Genomic DNA, 15,680 nt, shown 5'->3' with positions numbered 1-15,680 from the left:
AACCTCAGCTTCACCGACACTGTCCTCTCCTGATTCTCCTTCTAACTCTCTGGCCACTCATTCTCAGTCTCTTTGGGGTGGGGCGGGGGGGGGGACTCCCTCATATTTCAGTTCTGGGTCCCCTACTATTCTCCACCTAGACACACTCCCTTGGAGAACTCATTCACTCCTAAGGCTTCAACTCCCACCTCTATGCGGATGATTCCCAAATCTACATCCCCAGCTCTGATCTTTCTCCCTCTTTGCAGTCTCACATTTTCTCTACTTGGATATCTTGCCATCACCTCAAGCTTAACGTGTCCAAAATAGACCCCTGGGCCACATCCTCCCGCGGTCCTGGAATGCCCTCCCTTCTCACCTCTGCCAAACTAATTCTCTTCCCCTCTTCAAAACCCTACTTAAAGCTCACCTCCTCCAAGAGGCCTTCCCAGACTGAGCTCCTCTTTTCTGTCTGCTCCCTCTACCCCCCCTTCACCTCTCCGCAGCTAAACCCTCTTCTCTCCCCTTTCCCTCTGCTCCTCCCCCTCTCCCATCCCATCCCCTCAGCACTGTACTCGTCCGCTCAACTGTATATACCTCAACTGTATATATCTTCATTACCCTATTTATTTTGTTAATGAGATGTACATCACCCTGATTCTATTTATCTGCTATTGTTTTAATGAGATGTTCTTCCCCTTGATTCTATTTATTGCCATTGTTCTTGTCTGTCCGTCTCCCCCAGTTAGACTGTAAGCCCATCAAAGGGCAGGGACTGTCTCTATCTGTTACCGATTTGTACATTCCAAGCGCTTAGTACAGTGCTCCGCACATAGTAAGTGCTCAATAAATACTATTGAATGAATGAATGAATGAATGAATGAACTCCCCATCTTCCCACCTAAACCCTGTTCTTCCTCTGATTTTCCCATCACTGTAGACAGCCCCACCAATCTTTCTCCCCAGTCTATAACCCAGATGCCATCCTAGACGCCACTCTCCCAGTCAACCCACATATTCACTCTATCACTAAATCCTGTTGGTTCAACCTCCACAAGATTGCTAAAATCCATCCTCTCCTCTCCATCCCAACTGCTACCATGTTAATCCAAGCATTTATCTTAACCCACCTTGATTACTATTTCAGCCTCCTTGCTGACCTCCCTGCCCCCTGAATCTTCCTACTCCAGTTCATATTTCACTCTGCTGCCCTGATCGTTTTTCTACCATAACGTTCAGTCCACAAGAACTTCCAGTGGTTGTCTACCCACCTTTAATAATAATAATGTTGGCATTTGTTAAGCGCTTACTATGTGCAGAGCACTGTTCTAAGCGCTGGGGTAGATACAGGGTGATCGGGTTGTCCCACATGAGGCTCACAGTTAATCCCCATTTTACAGATGAGGTAACTGAGGCACAGAGAAGTTAAGTGACTTGCCCAAAGTCACACAGCTGACAAGTGGCAGAGCAGGGATTCGAACTCATGACCTCTGACTCCCAAGCCCAGGCTCTTTCCATGAGCCACACTGCTTATCTGCTTCTTTACATCAAACAGAAAGTCTTTACTACCAGCTCTAAAGCACTCAAACACCTTCCCCCCTCCGACCTCACCTCGCTACTCTCAACTACAACCCAGCCTACACACTTCACTCCTTTAATTCCAACCTACAGTGTACCTCAGTCTCACCAATCTCGCTACCGATCTCATTTCACCCTCCTGCCTCTGGCCTCCAAAGCCCTCTCTCTTCATATCTGAGAGACAATCACTCTCCTGCTCCAGTCGTAGCCTTATTGAAGGCACCTCTCCTGTCAGTCAGTCAATCATATTTATTCAGCACTTACTATGTGCAGAGCACTGTACTCAGTCCTTGGGAGAGTATAATATAACAATAAACAGACACATTCCCTACCCACATGAAGCTTACAGTCGAGAACAGGTATTGACTAAGTCTTCTATTCTTTTTCTTCCACTTCCTTCTGTCCTACTGTGTCACCCTGACTTGCTCCCTTTATTCACTTCTGCAGCCCCCCAGAACTTATGTACATATCTGTAATTTATTGATTTATATTAATGCCCTTCTCATTGTGGTTGGGAATGTCTGTTTTATTGTTCTAATGTATTCTCCCAATTGCCTAGTACAGTACTCTGCACACAATAAGTGCTCATTAAATACAACTTGCGTGTCTCTGTGGCGCAATCGGTTAGCGCGTTCGGCTGTTAACCGAAAGGTTGGTGGTTCAAGCCCACCCAGGGACGAATTTATTATAGAGAAGCAGCGTGGCTCAGTGGAAAGAGCACGGGCTTTGGAGTCAGGGCTCATGAGTTCGAATCCCAGCTCTGCCACTTGTCGGCTGTGTGACTGTGGGCAAGTCACTTAACTTCTCTGTGCCTCAGTTCCCTCATCTGTAAAATGGGGATTAAGACTGTGAGCCCCACGTGGGACAACCCGATTCCCCTGTGTCTACCCCAGCGCTTAGAACAGTGCTTGGCACATAGTAAGCGCTTAATAAATACCAACATTATTATTATTATTATTACAACTGATTACATTCGATTGATTTTTTTTTACCACCATAATTCCACCATCCACCCAACCAAAAGTGGGACTTTGAGGAGACTCCCTGACCATTTTTCAGATGGTGTTAGAGGACCCCAATAATAGTGCCCATTCTAATGAAAGAGAAGCAGACAATCACCTTATGTAACTAGGATCTGAGAATTAAAAATAAAACTTGTTACCAGGTCAAGCAAGTTATTCTACCCATGTCTCATTTCCCACTCTCTTCTATCAAAATCCTGCCCGATAAATAATCAACTCAGATATCCCATGAGATCGTCCTTGATTAAATTCTGATACGATGTCAACTACTGCTCAAATGAATACTATCAAATGAGAACAGAATTTCACCTAATTGGTTCAGGAACTCCAGCTTCTACCTGAGAACTCCGGGTTTTAGCAAGTAGAATTCTGCATTTGACTCTGTCCATATGAAAGTCTGCTATAACCAAAAACAAAGTTGTCCCACATCGATATAAAGGAGCAAAACCGTTCATATTGCTCAAAATAAGATAATGGAATATGTGAACTTCAAAAATGTAAATGACATAAACAATTTAGAATATCAGTAATTACTCTTTTTTTTTTTGCTCTGAGAAGCAATACCTAGAACCTGCCTTAATTACCATTTTAACTTTCTTCTAAAAAGCTACCAACTTCTTTTTCCCCTAGGGGGAAAAAGGTAGAAGAGGTAAAGAGGTAAATTATTGACCCACTAATTACAGCGAAAACAGCCTAAATATGGTTTTAATAATCATAATAATGTTGGTATTTGTTAAGTGCTTACTATGTGCCAAGCACTGTTCTAAGCACAGAGTAGATACAAGATAATCAGGTCGTCCCATGTAGGGCTCACAGTCTTCATCCCCATTTTACAGATGAGGTAACTGAGGCCCAGAGAAGTTGTGACTTGCCCAAGGTCACACAGCTGATAGCCGCGAAGTCGGAATTAGAACCCATGACCTCTGACTCCCAAGCCCGGGCTCTTTCCACTGAGTCACACTGCTAGAAAGCACACACTTGGTTAGTCTAGATTGCCGCTAATCTCCAAGGTAGCCTTTGTACTCGTGTTTAGGATGGTCAGTTGCCATGTTTGACAACAGATGCGTTTTTCAGCTGGACTGCCCTCTGCCTCCGTAGGGCTTTGGAACTGCACCCATTTATTTTAATTTCCAGTGAGTGTCCCTCTGCAGCCGCTCCAGCTGCTGAATGCCCCAACGTGGATATGGAAACTTTCAGGGGGACACAATGTCTCTGGAGTGATTGGAATGGTCATTTCCCCAGAGAAACGTTCTAGGTGCAGACCGAAATGGGTGAACCGCCGCAAAAATGACAATCAAAGTAATGTCATCAAGTTACTCTACGGGGGAGGGGGGTGGCAGACCAGCAGAAAAACGCAACTGTTGTCAAACATGGCAACCGACCATCCTAGACACGTGTACAAAGGCTACCTGGGAGATTAGTGACATTGAGTAAAGTCACGTGTTTCAGGGTCTGGTTTTCTGGAGCGTCACTGAATTCCACCCTGTTCGGGTATTAGAAATCCTTCAAAACCGTTAGCCAACGCAACCGACGGCTCTACAGAGGTGCTGGGTGACTTTATGAATGTGCTCTGAAGAAATAGATTGCTACCGATATTCATAATCATAGTATGGAGCATGCAAATAAAGTGACGATGTGTCTGGTTCTCATTAGAATGTAATCAGTCACTCAGTGCAATTCTTGAGGGCGGGAATTGTGCTTACTAATTTCGTTGTAATCAATCAATCACATTCGTTGAGTGCTTACTGTGTGCACAGCACCATACTAGGCTCTTGGGAGAGTGCAATATAACAGAGTTAGAAGATACTTTTTTATGGTATTTGTTTAGCACTTTCTATGTGTCAAACACTGTACTAAGTGCTGGGATAGGTACAAGTCAAATTGAATCGGACACAGTCCCTGCACCGCATGGGACTCACAGTCTAAGTGGGAGGGAGAACAGGTATTGAAACCCCACTGCACAGTTAAGGAACCTGAGGCAGAGAGAAAGCAAATGACTCTCTCAGTCACACAGCAAGCAATTGGCAGAGCCAGAATTAGATCCCAGGTCCTCTAACTCCAAGGTCCGTGCTTTTTCCACTAGGCTTCTCCACCCAGAATAATAATAATAATGGTGTTTGTTAAGCACTTATTCATTCATTTATTCATTCAATCATATTTACTGAGCACTTACTGTGTGCAGAGCATTGAACTATGCGCTTGGAATGTACAATTGGGCAACAGATAGAGACAATCCCTGCCCAACAACGGGTTCACAGTCTAAAAGGGGGAGACAACAAAACAGTGTCTGGTATCGTGGCGGGTCACCGGTGGCCAAGTTCTCACTGTGGGCGCGGAATGTGTCTACTTATTGTCACATTATACTCTCCCACCCCTCTCAGAGTCAAACGTGGAGAGTTTCCAGTACTCTACCAGTCACGACTACAGGAGGGAGAGTCAAGCAGAGGCATACCCATTCCATTCCTAGCTTGGGCAGTGACTAGCGAGTGGAAGGCAATCTTCTATGAGTCAAAACCCACCTGTGCTGGGCAGTAGCAGCATGGGAGAGACACAAGAGCAGTGACTCGTTTCCTGTGCGGAAGGAGGAAATGATAAATCACTTCCATATTTTGACCAAGAAAACTCTATGGATCCACTACCGGAACGACTGCAGATGGAAGGGGGGCATTCTGGGAGAGATGTGTCTATGGCGTCACTATGGGTTGGACACTACTCGACAGCATAAGACAACAACAATAATACTCTCTCAGGTGCTTAGTACAGTGCTCTCTGTACATAGCAAGTGCTCAATAAAAATGACTAATTGACTGACTAGGGCAATTGATCGCCCCACAGAATGTAATAATAATAATAATGTTTGTATTTGTTAAGCGTTTACTATGTGCAGAGCACTGTTCTAAGCACTTAGGTAGATACAGGGTAATCAGGTTGTCCCACGTGAGGCTCACAGTTAATCCCCATTTTACAGATGAGGTCACAGGCACAGAGAAGTGAAGTGACTTGCCCCCAGTCACACAGCTGACAAGGGGCAGAGCCGGGATTCGAACCCATGGCTTCTGACTCCCAAGCCCTTATATTTTGCCGCACCCCATGTGCATTTTATTTTAACATCCGTTTCCCCCTTTAGATGTAAGCTCCTTGAGGGCAGTGATCAAGCCTCCAAATTCCATTGTATTTTAGTCTCCCAAGCGTTTAGGACAGTGCTCAACAAGTGGTAAGCCCTTCATTCATTCATTCAATCATACGTACTAAGCGCTTACTTTGTGCAATGCACTGTACTAAGCTCTTGGGAAAGTACAATAAAACAATAAACCAATAAAGAGTGGCAATACCTGCCCACAATGGGCTCATAGTCTGGCAGGTTTGGAGGGTGGGGGGTGGGGTGGGGGGTAGTCTTGAAGGAAATTCCTCTGATTAACAGATAGATAAATGAAGTTCATGTTGCTGGAGAAGCTTCCTTCCCTTCTCTTGAGTGGCTTGGGTTCTAATCCCAGCTCTGCCACATCTGCTGGGTGGCACTGGGCAAATCACTTCACTTCTCTGTGCCTCAGTTCCCTCATCTGTAAAATGGGTACCGTGAGCCCCATGTGGAACAGGGACTGTGGTCAACCTGATTAACTTGTGCCTACCACAGCATTGATTCTCCTAAAGAATTAACATCTCACCATGGCAGGAAAGCTTGCAGATGCCAATGAAGCTTAGAGCTATGCCATCGAGAGATGCTCTCTCGTCAGGGTTACCCATAATGGAAAGGCCTAAGCCGAAGTGTCAGACAAGGTTGATTCACCTGGGCTGGGCAGCAGCGGCATGAGAATGAATCAAAGGTGGATAATAATGTTGGTATTTGTTAAGCGCTTACTATGTGCAGAGCACTGTTCTAAGCGCTGGGGGAGATACAGAGTAATCAGGTTGTCCCACATGAGGCTCACAGTCTTCATCCCCATTTTACAGATGAGGTTACTGAGGCCCAGAGAAGTGAAGTGATTCGCCCACAGTCACACAGCTGACAAGTGGCAGAGTCGGGAATTCGAACCCATGACCTCTGACTCCCAAGCCCGTGCTCTTTCCACTGAGCAACGCTGCTTGATTCAGAAATGACTCAAAGGCATGTGAGGAAGACGTCGGCGCTTAGAACAGTGCTTAGCACACAGTCAGTGCTTAACAAGTGCCGTTATTATTCATTTATTGGCATTATTGTTAAAGTATTAGTTACTTTCACATTTCTGGGAAGGAAATGATACCGGATAAAACACTTTCCTAGGATCCAAGTTGACTGGATTGTAATTCAACATCTTCCGAGCATTGTCCTTTCATAAGAACGCTGCCTATGCAAATCAAAACGATGTACACCTGCCATTATTAGGTGCTTTAGAGAACAGAACCACACTTTCTTGGCAGTGGGCGGGCCTCTTAAAACGAACTGGCTTGCCATCTGCTCCCCGGATATAATGGTAACTAGGGCTTATTCCCCTGCTTCTGTTTGGAAAAGTTTGCCTGAACATGTCCGGGCAATTCTGCATCCAGGGAGGTTGTCGGTGGGGAGGAGCTTGTTGTGGACAGGGATTGTGTCTGTTTACTGTTGCACCGTACTCTCCCAAGTGCGTAGTACAGTGTTCTGCGCGTGGCTTGAGTGGGCAGGGAATGTGTCTGTTTATAAGTAATAGTAATTGTGGTATTAAGCACTTATGTGCCATGCACTGTTCTAAGCACTGGGGTAGATACAACGCAATCAAGTTGGACACAGTCCTTGTCCCTCACAATTGATCCCCATTTTACAAATGAGGTAACTGAGGCGCAGAGAAGTTATGTGACTTGCCCAACGTCACACATCATACCTCTGGCAGGGCCGGGTTTAGAACCCAATATCTCTGACTGTACTCTCCCAAGCACCAAGTACAGTGCTCTGCACACGGTATGAGTTCAATCAATAGGACTGAACGGTCGTTGTGGGAAGGGAATGTGTCTGTTTATTGTTGTACCGTCCTCCCACAAGCGCTTAGCACACGGTATGAGCTCAATCAATGCGACTGCATGGTCGAAAGGTCGTCGTGGGCAGGGAATGTGTCTGTTGGTTGTTGCACCGCACACTCCCGGGTGCTTAGTGTAGTGCTCTGCACCCGGTTGGAGCTCCATCAATGCGATCAAAGGGTCAAAAGCTCAATGAGGGTGGGGAATGTATCTGTTTCTTGTTGCCTTGTACTCTCCTAAGCGCTCAGCACACGGTCGGAGCTCCATCCATGCGATTGAACGGTTGAGTGATGGAAAGTAGAAGTCTGTCTCCCCTCGTCCGCCCTCCCCAACGGGGAGCTCGTTGCGGGCGAGGAATGTGACTGCTCGTTCATTCATTCAATAGTATTTATTGAGCGCTTACTCTGTGCAGAGCACTGTACTAAGCGCTTGGAATGTACAATTCGGCAACAGATAGAGACAATCCCTGCCCCATGATGGGCTCACAATCTAAACGGGGGAGAAAGACAGGAGAGCCAAAGAGAACAAAGCAAAAACAAGACAACAACATCAAGATAAATAGAATCAAGGGGATGTACACCTCATTAACAAAATAAATAGGGTAATAAATAATATATACAACTGAGGATAGGGCTGAGGGGAGGGGAAGGGGGAGAGAGCAGAGGGAAAGGGGGGTTCAAGTCTGGGAAGGCCTCTTGAAGGAGGTGAGCTCTCAGTAAGGCTTTGAAGAGGGGAAGAGAGTTAGTTTGGTGGAGGTGAGGAAGGAGGGCATTCCAGGACAGCGGGAGGACGTGGGCCAGGGGTCGATGGCGGGATAGGCGAGAACGGGGGACGGTGAGGAGGTGGGCGGCAGAGGAGCGGAGCGTGCGGGGTGGGGAGTAGAAAGAGAGAAGGGAGGAGAGGTAGGAGGGGGCAAGGTGATGGAGAGCCTTATAGCCTAGAATGAGAAGTTTTTGTTTCATGCAGAGGTTGATGGGCAACCACTGGAGGTTTTTAAGGAGGAGAGTGACATAGTAATAATAATAATAATTATGTTGGCATTTAAACACTTACTATGTGCAGAGCACTGTTCTAAGCGATGGGGGAGATACAGAGTAATCAGGTTGTCCCACGTGAGACTCATAGTTACTCCCCATTTTACAGATGAGGGAACTGAGGCCCAGAGAAGTGAAGTGACTTGCCCACAGTCACACAGTTGACAAGTGGCGAGGTCAGGATTAGAACCCGTGACCTCTCACTCCCCAGTCCGGGCTCTTTCCACTGAGCCACGCTGCTTCTCTACCCATAGCGTTTCTGCAGGCAGATGATGATGATGATGATGATGTTGGTATTTGTTAAGCCCTGGGCAGCGGAATGAAGAATAGACTGGAGCAGGGAGAGACAGGAGGAAAGGGGAGCAGAGAGGAGGCTTGTTGGTGTAGAGTAATAATAATAATGTTGGTATTTGTTAAGCACTTACTATGTGCAGAACACTGTTCTAAGCGCCGGGGAAGATACAGGGTCATCAGGTTGTCCCACGTGAGGCTCACAGTTAATCCCCATTTTACAGATGAGGTAACTGAGGCACAGAGAAGTTGTCACTTGCCCACAGTCACACAGCTGACAAGTGGCAGAGGCGGAATTCGAACCCATGACCTCTGACTCCCAAGCCTGGGCTCTTTCCACTGAGCCACGCTGAGTACTCTCCCAAGCGCTTAGTACAGTGCTCTGCACGCAGTCAGCGCTGTATAAATACTACCGAATGAATGCATGCATGCATGCATGCATGAATAAAACTCAACATGAGCAAGACTGAGCTCCTCATCTTCCCTCCCAAACCCGGTCCTCTCCCAGACTTCTCCATCACCGTGGATGGCACGACCATCCTTCCCGTCCCGCAGGCCCGCAATCTCGGTGTCATCCTTGACTCGTCCCTCTCGTTCACCCCACACATCCTATCCGTTACCGAGACCTGCCGGTTTCACCTCTACAATATCGCCAAGATCCGCCCTTTCCTCTCCACCCAAATGGCTACCTTACTGTTACGGGCTCTCGTTATATCCCGGCTAGACTACTGTGTCAGCCTTCTCTCTGACCTCCCTTCCTCCTCTCTCGCCCCGCTCCGGTCTATTCTTCACTCCGCTGCCCGGCTCATCTTCCTGCAGAAACGATGCGGGCATGTCACTCCCCTTCTTAAACAACTCCAGTGGTTGCCTATCGACCTCCGCTCCAAACAAAAACTCCTCACTCTAGGCTTCGAGGCTCTCCATCACCTTGCCCCTTCCTACCTCTCCTCCCTTCTCTCTTTCTACCGCCCACCCCGCACGCTCCGCTCCTCTGCCGCCCACCTCCTCACCGTCCCTCGGTCTCGCCTATCCCGCTGTCGACCCCTGGGTCACGTCCTCCCGCGGTCCTGGAACGCCCTCCCTCCTCACCTCCGCCAAACTGATTCTCTTTCCCTCTTCAAAACCCTACTTAAAACTCACCTCCTCCAAGAGGCGTTCCCAGACTGAGCTCCTCTTCCCCCTCTCCTCCCTCTGCCATCCCCCCTTTACCTCTCCGCAGCTAAAGCCTCATTTTCCCCTTTTCCCTCTGCTCCTCCACCTCTCCCTTCCCATCCCCACAGCACTGTACTCGTCCGCTCAACTGTCTATATTTTCGTTACCCTATTTATTTTGTTAATGAATTGTACATCGCCTCGATTCTATTTAGTTGCCATTGTTTTTACGAGATGTTCTTCCCCTCGACTCTATTTATTGCCATTGTTCTTGTCTGTCCGCCTCCCCCGATTAGACCGTAAGCCCGTCAAACGGCAGGGACTGCCTCTATCTGTTGCTGACTTGTTCATCCCAGGCGCTTAGTACAGTGCTCTGCACATAGTAAGCGCTCAATAAATACTATTGAATGCATGAATGAATGCATGAATGAATGAATGAATGAATGAATGAATGAATGAATGAATGGAGGAAACAGAAGCAGCGTCCCGAGCGTTAAGTGGATAAGGCAGGTTGCGCGGGCCCCTCCCCCGCCCCCTCCGCGGTTGCCCGGGTAACCGGGCGGGGGCGTGGCCTGGGGGGCGTGGCCTGGGGGGCGTGGCCGGGGCCGGCGCGCGCCGGCGGCCGCATTTGGGCGGGCGGCGGGGTCGGAGCGCGCCGAGCCGAGCGCCAACATTCCAAGCGGGGGTGGGGAGCGCGGGGGATGGGCGGGCCGGGCCGGGCCGCCCGTCGGGATTGGCCGCGGGGGCCCCGCCGGGCGCTCCCCATTGGCCGCAGAGCCCCCGACCGGACGCTCCCCATTGGCCGCAGGAGCCTCCGGCCGGACGCTTCCCATTGGGCGCGGGGCTCCCCGGCGGACGCTGCCCATTGGCCGCGCGGTCCCCGGCGGACGCCCCCCATTGGCCGCGGGGCCCCCGGCGGACGCTCCCCATTGGCCGGATCCCCCGCCTCGGGGCGCTGGGCGCCAGAAGCTCGGCCGCCACCGGGCTCCGGGCGGCAGCGGGGACGGCGGCGTCCCGTTCCCTCGTCCGCCCTCCTTCCCTCCCTCCTTCCCTCCTTCCCTCCGGCGCGGGGCCTCCAGACCCTCCTGCCCGCGGCCGCTGCAGGGGTAAGGCGCCCACGGGGGGAGGGCTGGGAAAAGCCGGTGGGCCGGACGGACCCCGGTGGGGACTGCCCGGCAGCCGAGGTGCGCCCCCACCTCCCGAAAATTAAAAAAAAAAAAAAAAGGTTGGCTCTGGGGGTCCCCCAAGCAGCCCCGCGGAGGCGTCCAGTACGCTCCCTGCCGCTGCCGAGCGGGGTCCCCACCCCGCCCCTGCGACACCCCTGACAACCGGCATCCCCCCCGCCCCCCGCCCCCGCATTATTTGCGCCAAAAGGAACGGCCGGGGAGAGAGTCGGTTTTCCTCCCCCTTGTTTGTTTGTTTGTTTTTCGACCTGTGCTTGGCCCAGTCTCCTGCATCCATTCGTCTTTGTGGAGCGCTTACTGTGCGCAGAGCCCCGGGCCCAGCGCTGGGAAGGGACAATTGGGCGGCCGACTGGGACCGTCCCCGCCCAGCGACGGGCTCCCGAGCTCGGCGGCGCCCCTGACCTCGGCGCTCGCTACAGAAACGCCTCCCACCCACCCACCCCGTCTCCTCCCCGGATCCCCTTCCTAGCCTGCCTTGCTTTGGGGGTGTTTTAGCCCCGCAGCCCCTTTGCTTTTTTAGACTTTGGCATGTGAAGGTCACAGGGGTTGCAGGGTTGGGGGGACACGCGGGACCGCGGGCCACCCCCTTCCAAAATAACACTGGCCTCTGCCCTCCAGCCAACTTGTTGTTGTTCTTCTCCTCCCTCTTCCTTCTCCTCTTCCCTCTTCTTCTCCTCTTCCTCCTCCTCTTCCCTCTTCCTTCTTCTTCTCCTCCTCCTCCTCCTCTTCCCTCTTCCTTCTTCTCCTCTTCCTCCTCTTCCCTCGTCCTTTTTCTCCTTCTCCTCCTCTTCCCTCTTCCTTTTTCCTTCTCCTCCCCTTCCCTCTTCCTCCTCTTCCTCCTCTTCCCTCTTCCTTCTTCTTTCTTCTCCTCCTCCTCTTCCCTCTTCTCCTCCTCCTCTTCCCTCTTCTCCTCCTCCTCTTCCCTCTTCCTTCTCCTCCTCTTCCCTCTTCCTTCTCCTCCTCCTCTTCCCTCTTCTCCTCCTCCTCCTCTTCCCTCTTCCTTCTCCTCCTCTTCCCTCTTCTCCTCCTCTTCCCTCTTCTCCTCCTCTTCCCTCTTCTCCTCCTCTTCCTTCTTCCTTCTTCTCCTTCTCCTCCTCCTCTTCCCTCTTCTCCTCCTCCTCTTCCTCCTCTTCCTTCTCCTCCTTCTCCTCTTCCTCCTGTTCCTTTTCCTCCTTCTCCTCTTCCTTCTTTTCCTCCTCCTCTTCCCTCTTCTCCTTCTCCTTCTTCTCTTCCTCTTCCTTCTCTTTCCCTCTTCTTTCTCCTTCTCCTCCTCTTCCTCCTCCTCCTCCCTCTTCTCCCCTTTCTCCTCTTCCCTCTTCTTCTTCTCCTCCTCTTCCCTCTTCTCCTTCTCCTCTTCCTCCTCCTCTTCCCTCTTCCTTCTCCTTTCTTCTTCCCATTCTCCTTGCAGATGGAGGTAAACTGCTTAACACTCAAAGACCTGATCGGCCCTTGGCAGTCCAGGTTCAATTTCCCCGCCGAAGATGGAGAAAGTGCCCAAAAGGTAATTTCTACCCCAAATTGATCGTGCTCGATTTTGCGGTTTCGCATCTATTTTGAGAGTGTTATTGTCGAAGCAGGCATCATCGGCTGGCTGTTCGGCCCATTTTATAATCGACGGGGATGCTGACCGATTTGTATCTAGGGGGGTGAGATCGAAAATAACAAAGCCCATGATTGAAAAACAAAAAAAGTAAGGAGTTCAAATCCTGGGGAGTTCACCTTTTCTTTTTTTTCTTTACATGAACATGCCTTTTGGAAAGGGGGACTGTTCTGACCAGGAAGGCTGTGCTAGATATAAGGTATCTTTCTAACCCAGCCCTACTGGAGCAATGATTTACTGAAAAACGGTATTAACCGGATGATTTGGGAGAATATGAATTTTCAATGATCCTGATTTGGGGGAGCTTCATCATGCTTTGAATTGTGATTAACTCAATTCCTGGAGACATTCATTATAGTACCGATTAGCTGTCCCGAAGTTTGCGTCTGTGCAGATCCTCATCAAAGAAATTGTACCAGTGAATTAGGGGGTGAATGAACTCGCTATTTTAGGTAGAGACAGAGTCTGGAGAGCTGGGTTTTTAGAAATAGGCTGGAGTTCTAGTCCAGGTCATTCATTCATGCAATCGCATTTATTGAGCGCTTACTGTGTGCAGAGCACTGGGCTACTAAGCACTTGTAAAGGTCCAGATACTTCCTAACTGTGGATAAGTATTTTAATTTCACTGGGTCTCCCAGAACCACCATTAAGGCTGGGAATAACAATGCTACTTTGCCTTTAGTTCCAGGTTTTGGTGGGAACTGGGCAACAATAGTATGCAAAGAACTTTGCGGGACAATAATAGTGCTGGCTCAATGAGGAGATAAGGATCTGAAGAATTACCAACTCAATTATATTTTCCAAGTGCTTCACAGTAAAGTTTCTCGTAATGGAAAGTTGCATTTTAGTGTTATTTTCCCGTGGTTTGCCTCTTTTTGTGAATAAACGGGCCACTCATGAAATATTTAATTCAGGCATTTGGTCACCACATCTGGCATGAGTTCATCAGTGTGAATTACTAAGTATTTGCTAGTTGCAGAGCATTGTACTAAGTACGTGGGAGAATACTAGTAGGATTACTAGACGTGAACCCTGGTCTCATGGAGTTTGCAGTCTAGTAGGGGATTCAGGCACCAAGATAAATTAGACAGGAAGAAGAAATAGAGTGTATATAAGGTATCTACCCAAGTCCAAGAAGACTTTGTGAAAAAGTGCTTAGGTGGTGAGAAAGGGTTGATGTGGGACTTAGGAGATATTCATTCATTCAGTAGTATTTACTGAGCGTTTACTATGTGCAGAGCACTGTACTAAGTGCTTGGAATGTACAAATCGGCAACAGATAGAGACAATCCCTGCCCACTGAAGGGCTTACAGTGTAATCGGGGGAGACAGACAAAAACAATAGCAATAAATAGAATCAAGGGGATGTACATCTCATTAACAAAATAAATAGGGTAATAAAAACATATTATTACTCAGCACAGTGCTGAGGGGAGGGGAAGGGAGAGGGGGGCTAAGCTGAGGGGAGGTGAAGGGGGGGCAGAGAGGGAGCAGAGGGAAAAGGGGAAGCTCAGTCTGGGAAGGCCTCTTGGAGGAGGTGAGCTCTCAGTAGGGAAGACGGGAAGAGAGTTAGTTTGGCGGAGGCGAGGAAGGAGGGCATTCCAGGACAGCGGGAGGACGTGGGCCAGGGGTCGACGGCGGGATAGGCGAGAACGGGGGATGGTGAGGAGGTGGGCGGCAGAGGAGTGCAGCATGTGGGGTGGGCAGTAGAAAGAGAGAAGGGAGGAGAGGTAGGAGGGGGCAAGACGATGGAGAACCTTGAAGCCTAGAGTGAGAAGTTTTTGTTTTGTGCGGAGGTTGATAGGCAACCACTGGAGGTTTTTAAGAAGAGGAGTGACATGCCCAGACCGTTTTTGCACGAAGATGAGCCGGGCAGCGGAATGAAGAATAGACTGGAGCAGGGAGAGAGAGGAGGAAGGGAGATCAGAGAGAAGACTGACACAGTAGTCTAGCCGGGATATTACGAGAGCCTGTAGCAGTAAGGTAGCCGTTTGGGTGGAGAGGAAAGGGCGGATCTTGGCGATATTATAAAGGTGAGACAGGCAGGTCTTGGTGACGGATCGGATGTGTGGGGTGAATGAGAGAGCTGAGTCAAGGATGACACCGAGGTTGCGGGCTTGAGAGACGGGAAGGATGGACGTACCATCCACAGTGACAGGGAAGACAGGAAGGGGGCAGGTCTTGGGAAGGAAGATAAGGAGCTCAGTTTTGGACATGTTGAGTTGGATGGCGGGCAGACATCCAGGTAGAGACGTCCTTGAGGGAGGAGGAGATACGAGCCTGAAGGGAGGGGGAGAAGACAGGGGCAGAGATGTCGATTTGTGTGTCATCTGCATTGAGATGATAGTTGAAGCCGCGAGAGTGAATGTGTGAAGAGTTTATAAATGAATGGGGGAAGGCTTGCAAGAGGTGACGTGACTCCAGAAGGGCTTTGTTCAACCCATATATTCCATCTAGCAAAATCCCGTCATTTCGTCCTCCACATCATTTCCAGGATCTGCCCTTTCGTCTCCATTCAAATGGCCACCTCACTGGTCCAGGCACTTAGTATATTACATCTTGACTACTGCATCATGCCTCCTCACTGGTCTCTCTGTCAGTCGATGATATTTATTGAGAGCTTACTGTGTGTGGAGCGCTTGGGAGAGTTCAACATAACACATTCCCTTCCCACAATAAGCTTACAGTCCAGAGAGATGAACTTACATTCTAGAGGAAGCTTACAGCCTACTGTCTGCCTCCCATCTCTCCTCTCATCATCCCCACACTTCTCTGCTTCCAGAATCCCATTTCTAACAAGATGTCGTGCATATGGCTTCCCACTCCTCATCAACCTCCGGGGGTTATCCAGTCCTTTCCACATCAAGCAGAAA

The 15,680-nt window shown here is 49.5% G+C and overlaps 1 protein-coding gene and 1 non-coding gene across 2 annotated transcripts in view; both read left to right on the top strand.

Annotated features, from left to right (window-relative positions):
* The first annotated feature begins 2,162 nt into the window (after positions 1–2,162).
* On the top strand, positions 2,163–2,236 carry TRNAN-GUU. The gene has a single exon. It is a non-coding gene; the product is annotated as a tRNA-Asn (tRNA).
* Positions 2,237–10,993: 8,757 nt separating this feature from the next.
* Positions 10,994–15,680, top strand: part of E2F7 (E2F transcription factor 7) — a 58,698-nt gene continuing 54,011 nt past the window's right edge. The window contains exons 1-2 of the mRNA XM_029079253.2: positions 10,994–11,129; positions 12,616–12,708. Of these exons, the coding sequence (XP_028935086.1) occupies positions 12,616–12,708 (93 nt within the window). The 5' untranslated portion in view covers positions 10,994–11,129. The remainder of the gene's footprint in view (positions 11,130–12,615; positions 12,709–15,680) is intronic.

This window comes from Ornithorhynchus anatinus, chromosome 14 (genome assembly GCF_004115215.2).
Source record: "Ornithorhynchus anatinus isolate Pmale09 chromosome 14, mOrnAna1.pri.v4, whole genome shotgun sequence".
Classification (NCBI taxonomy): Eukaryota; Metazoa; Chordata; class Mammalia; order Monotremata; family Ornithorhynchidae; genus Ornithorhynchus; species Ornithorhynchus anatinus.
This window is presented reverse-complemented; position numbering and strand designations above follow the sequence as displayed.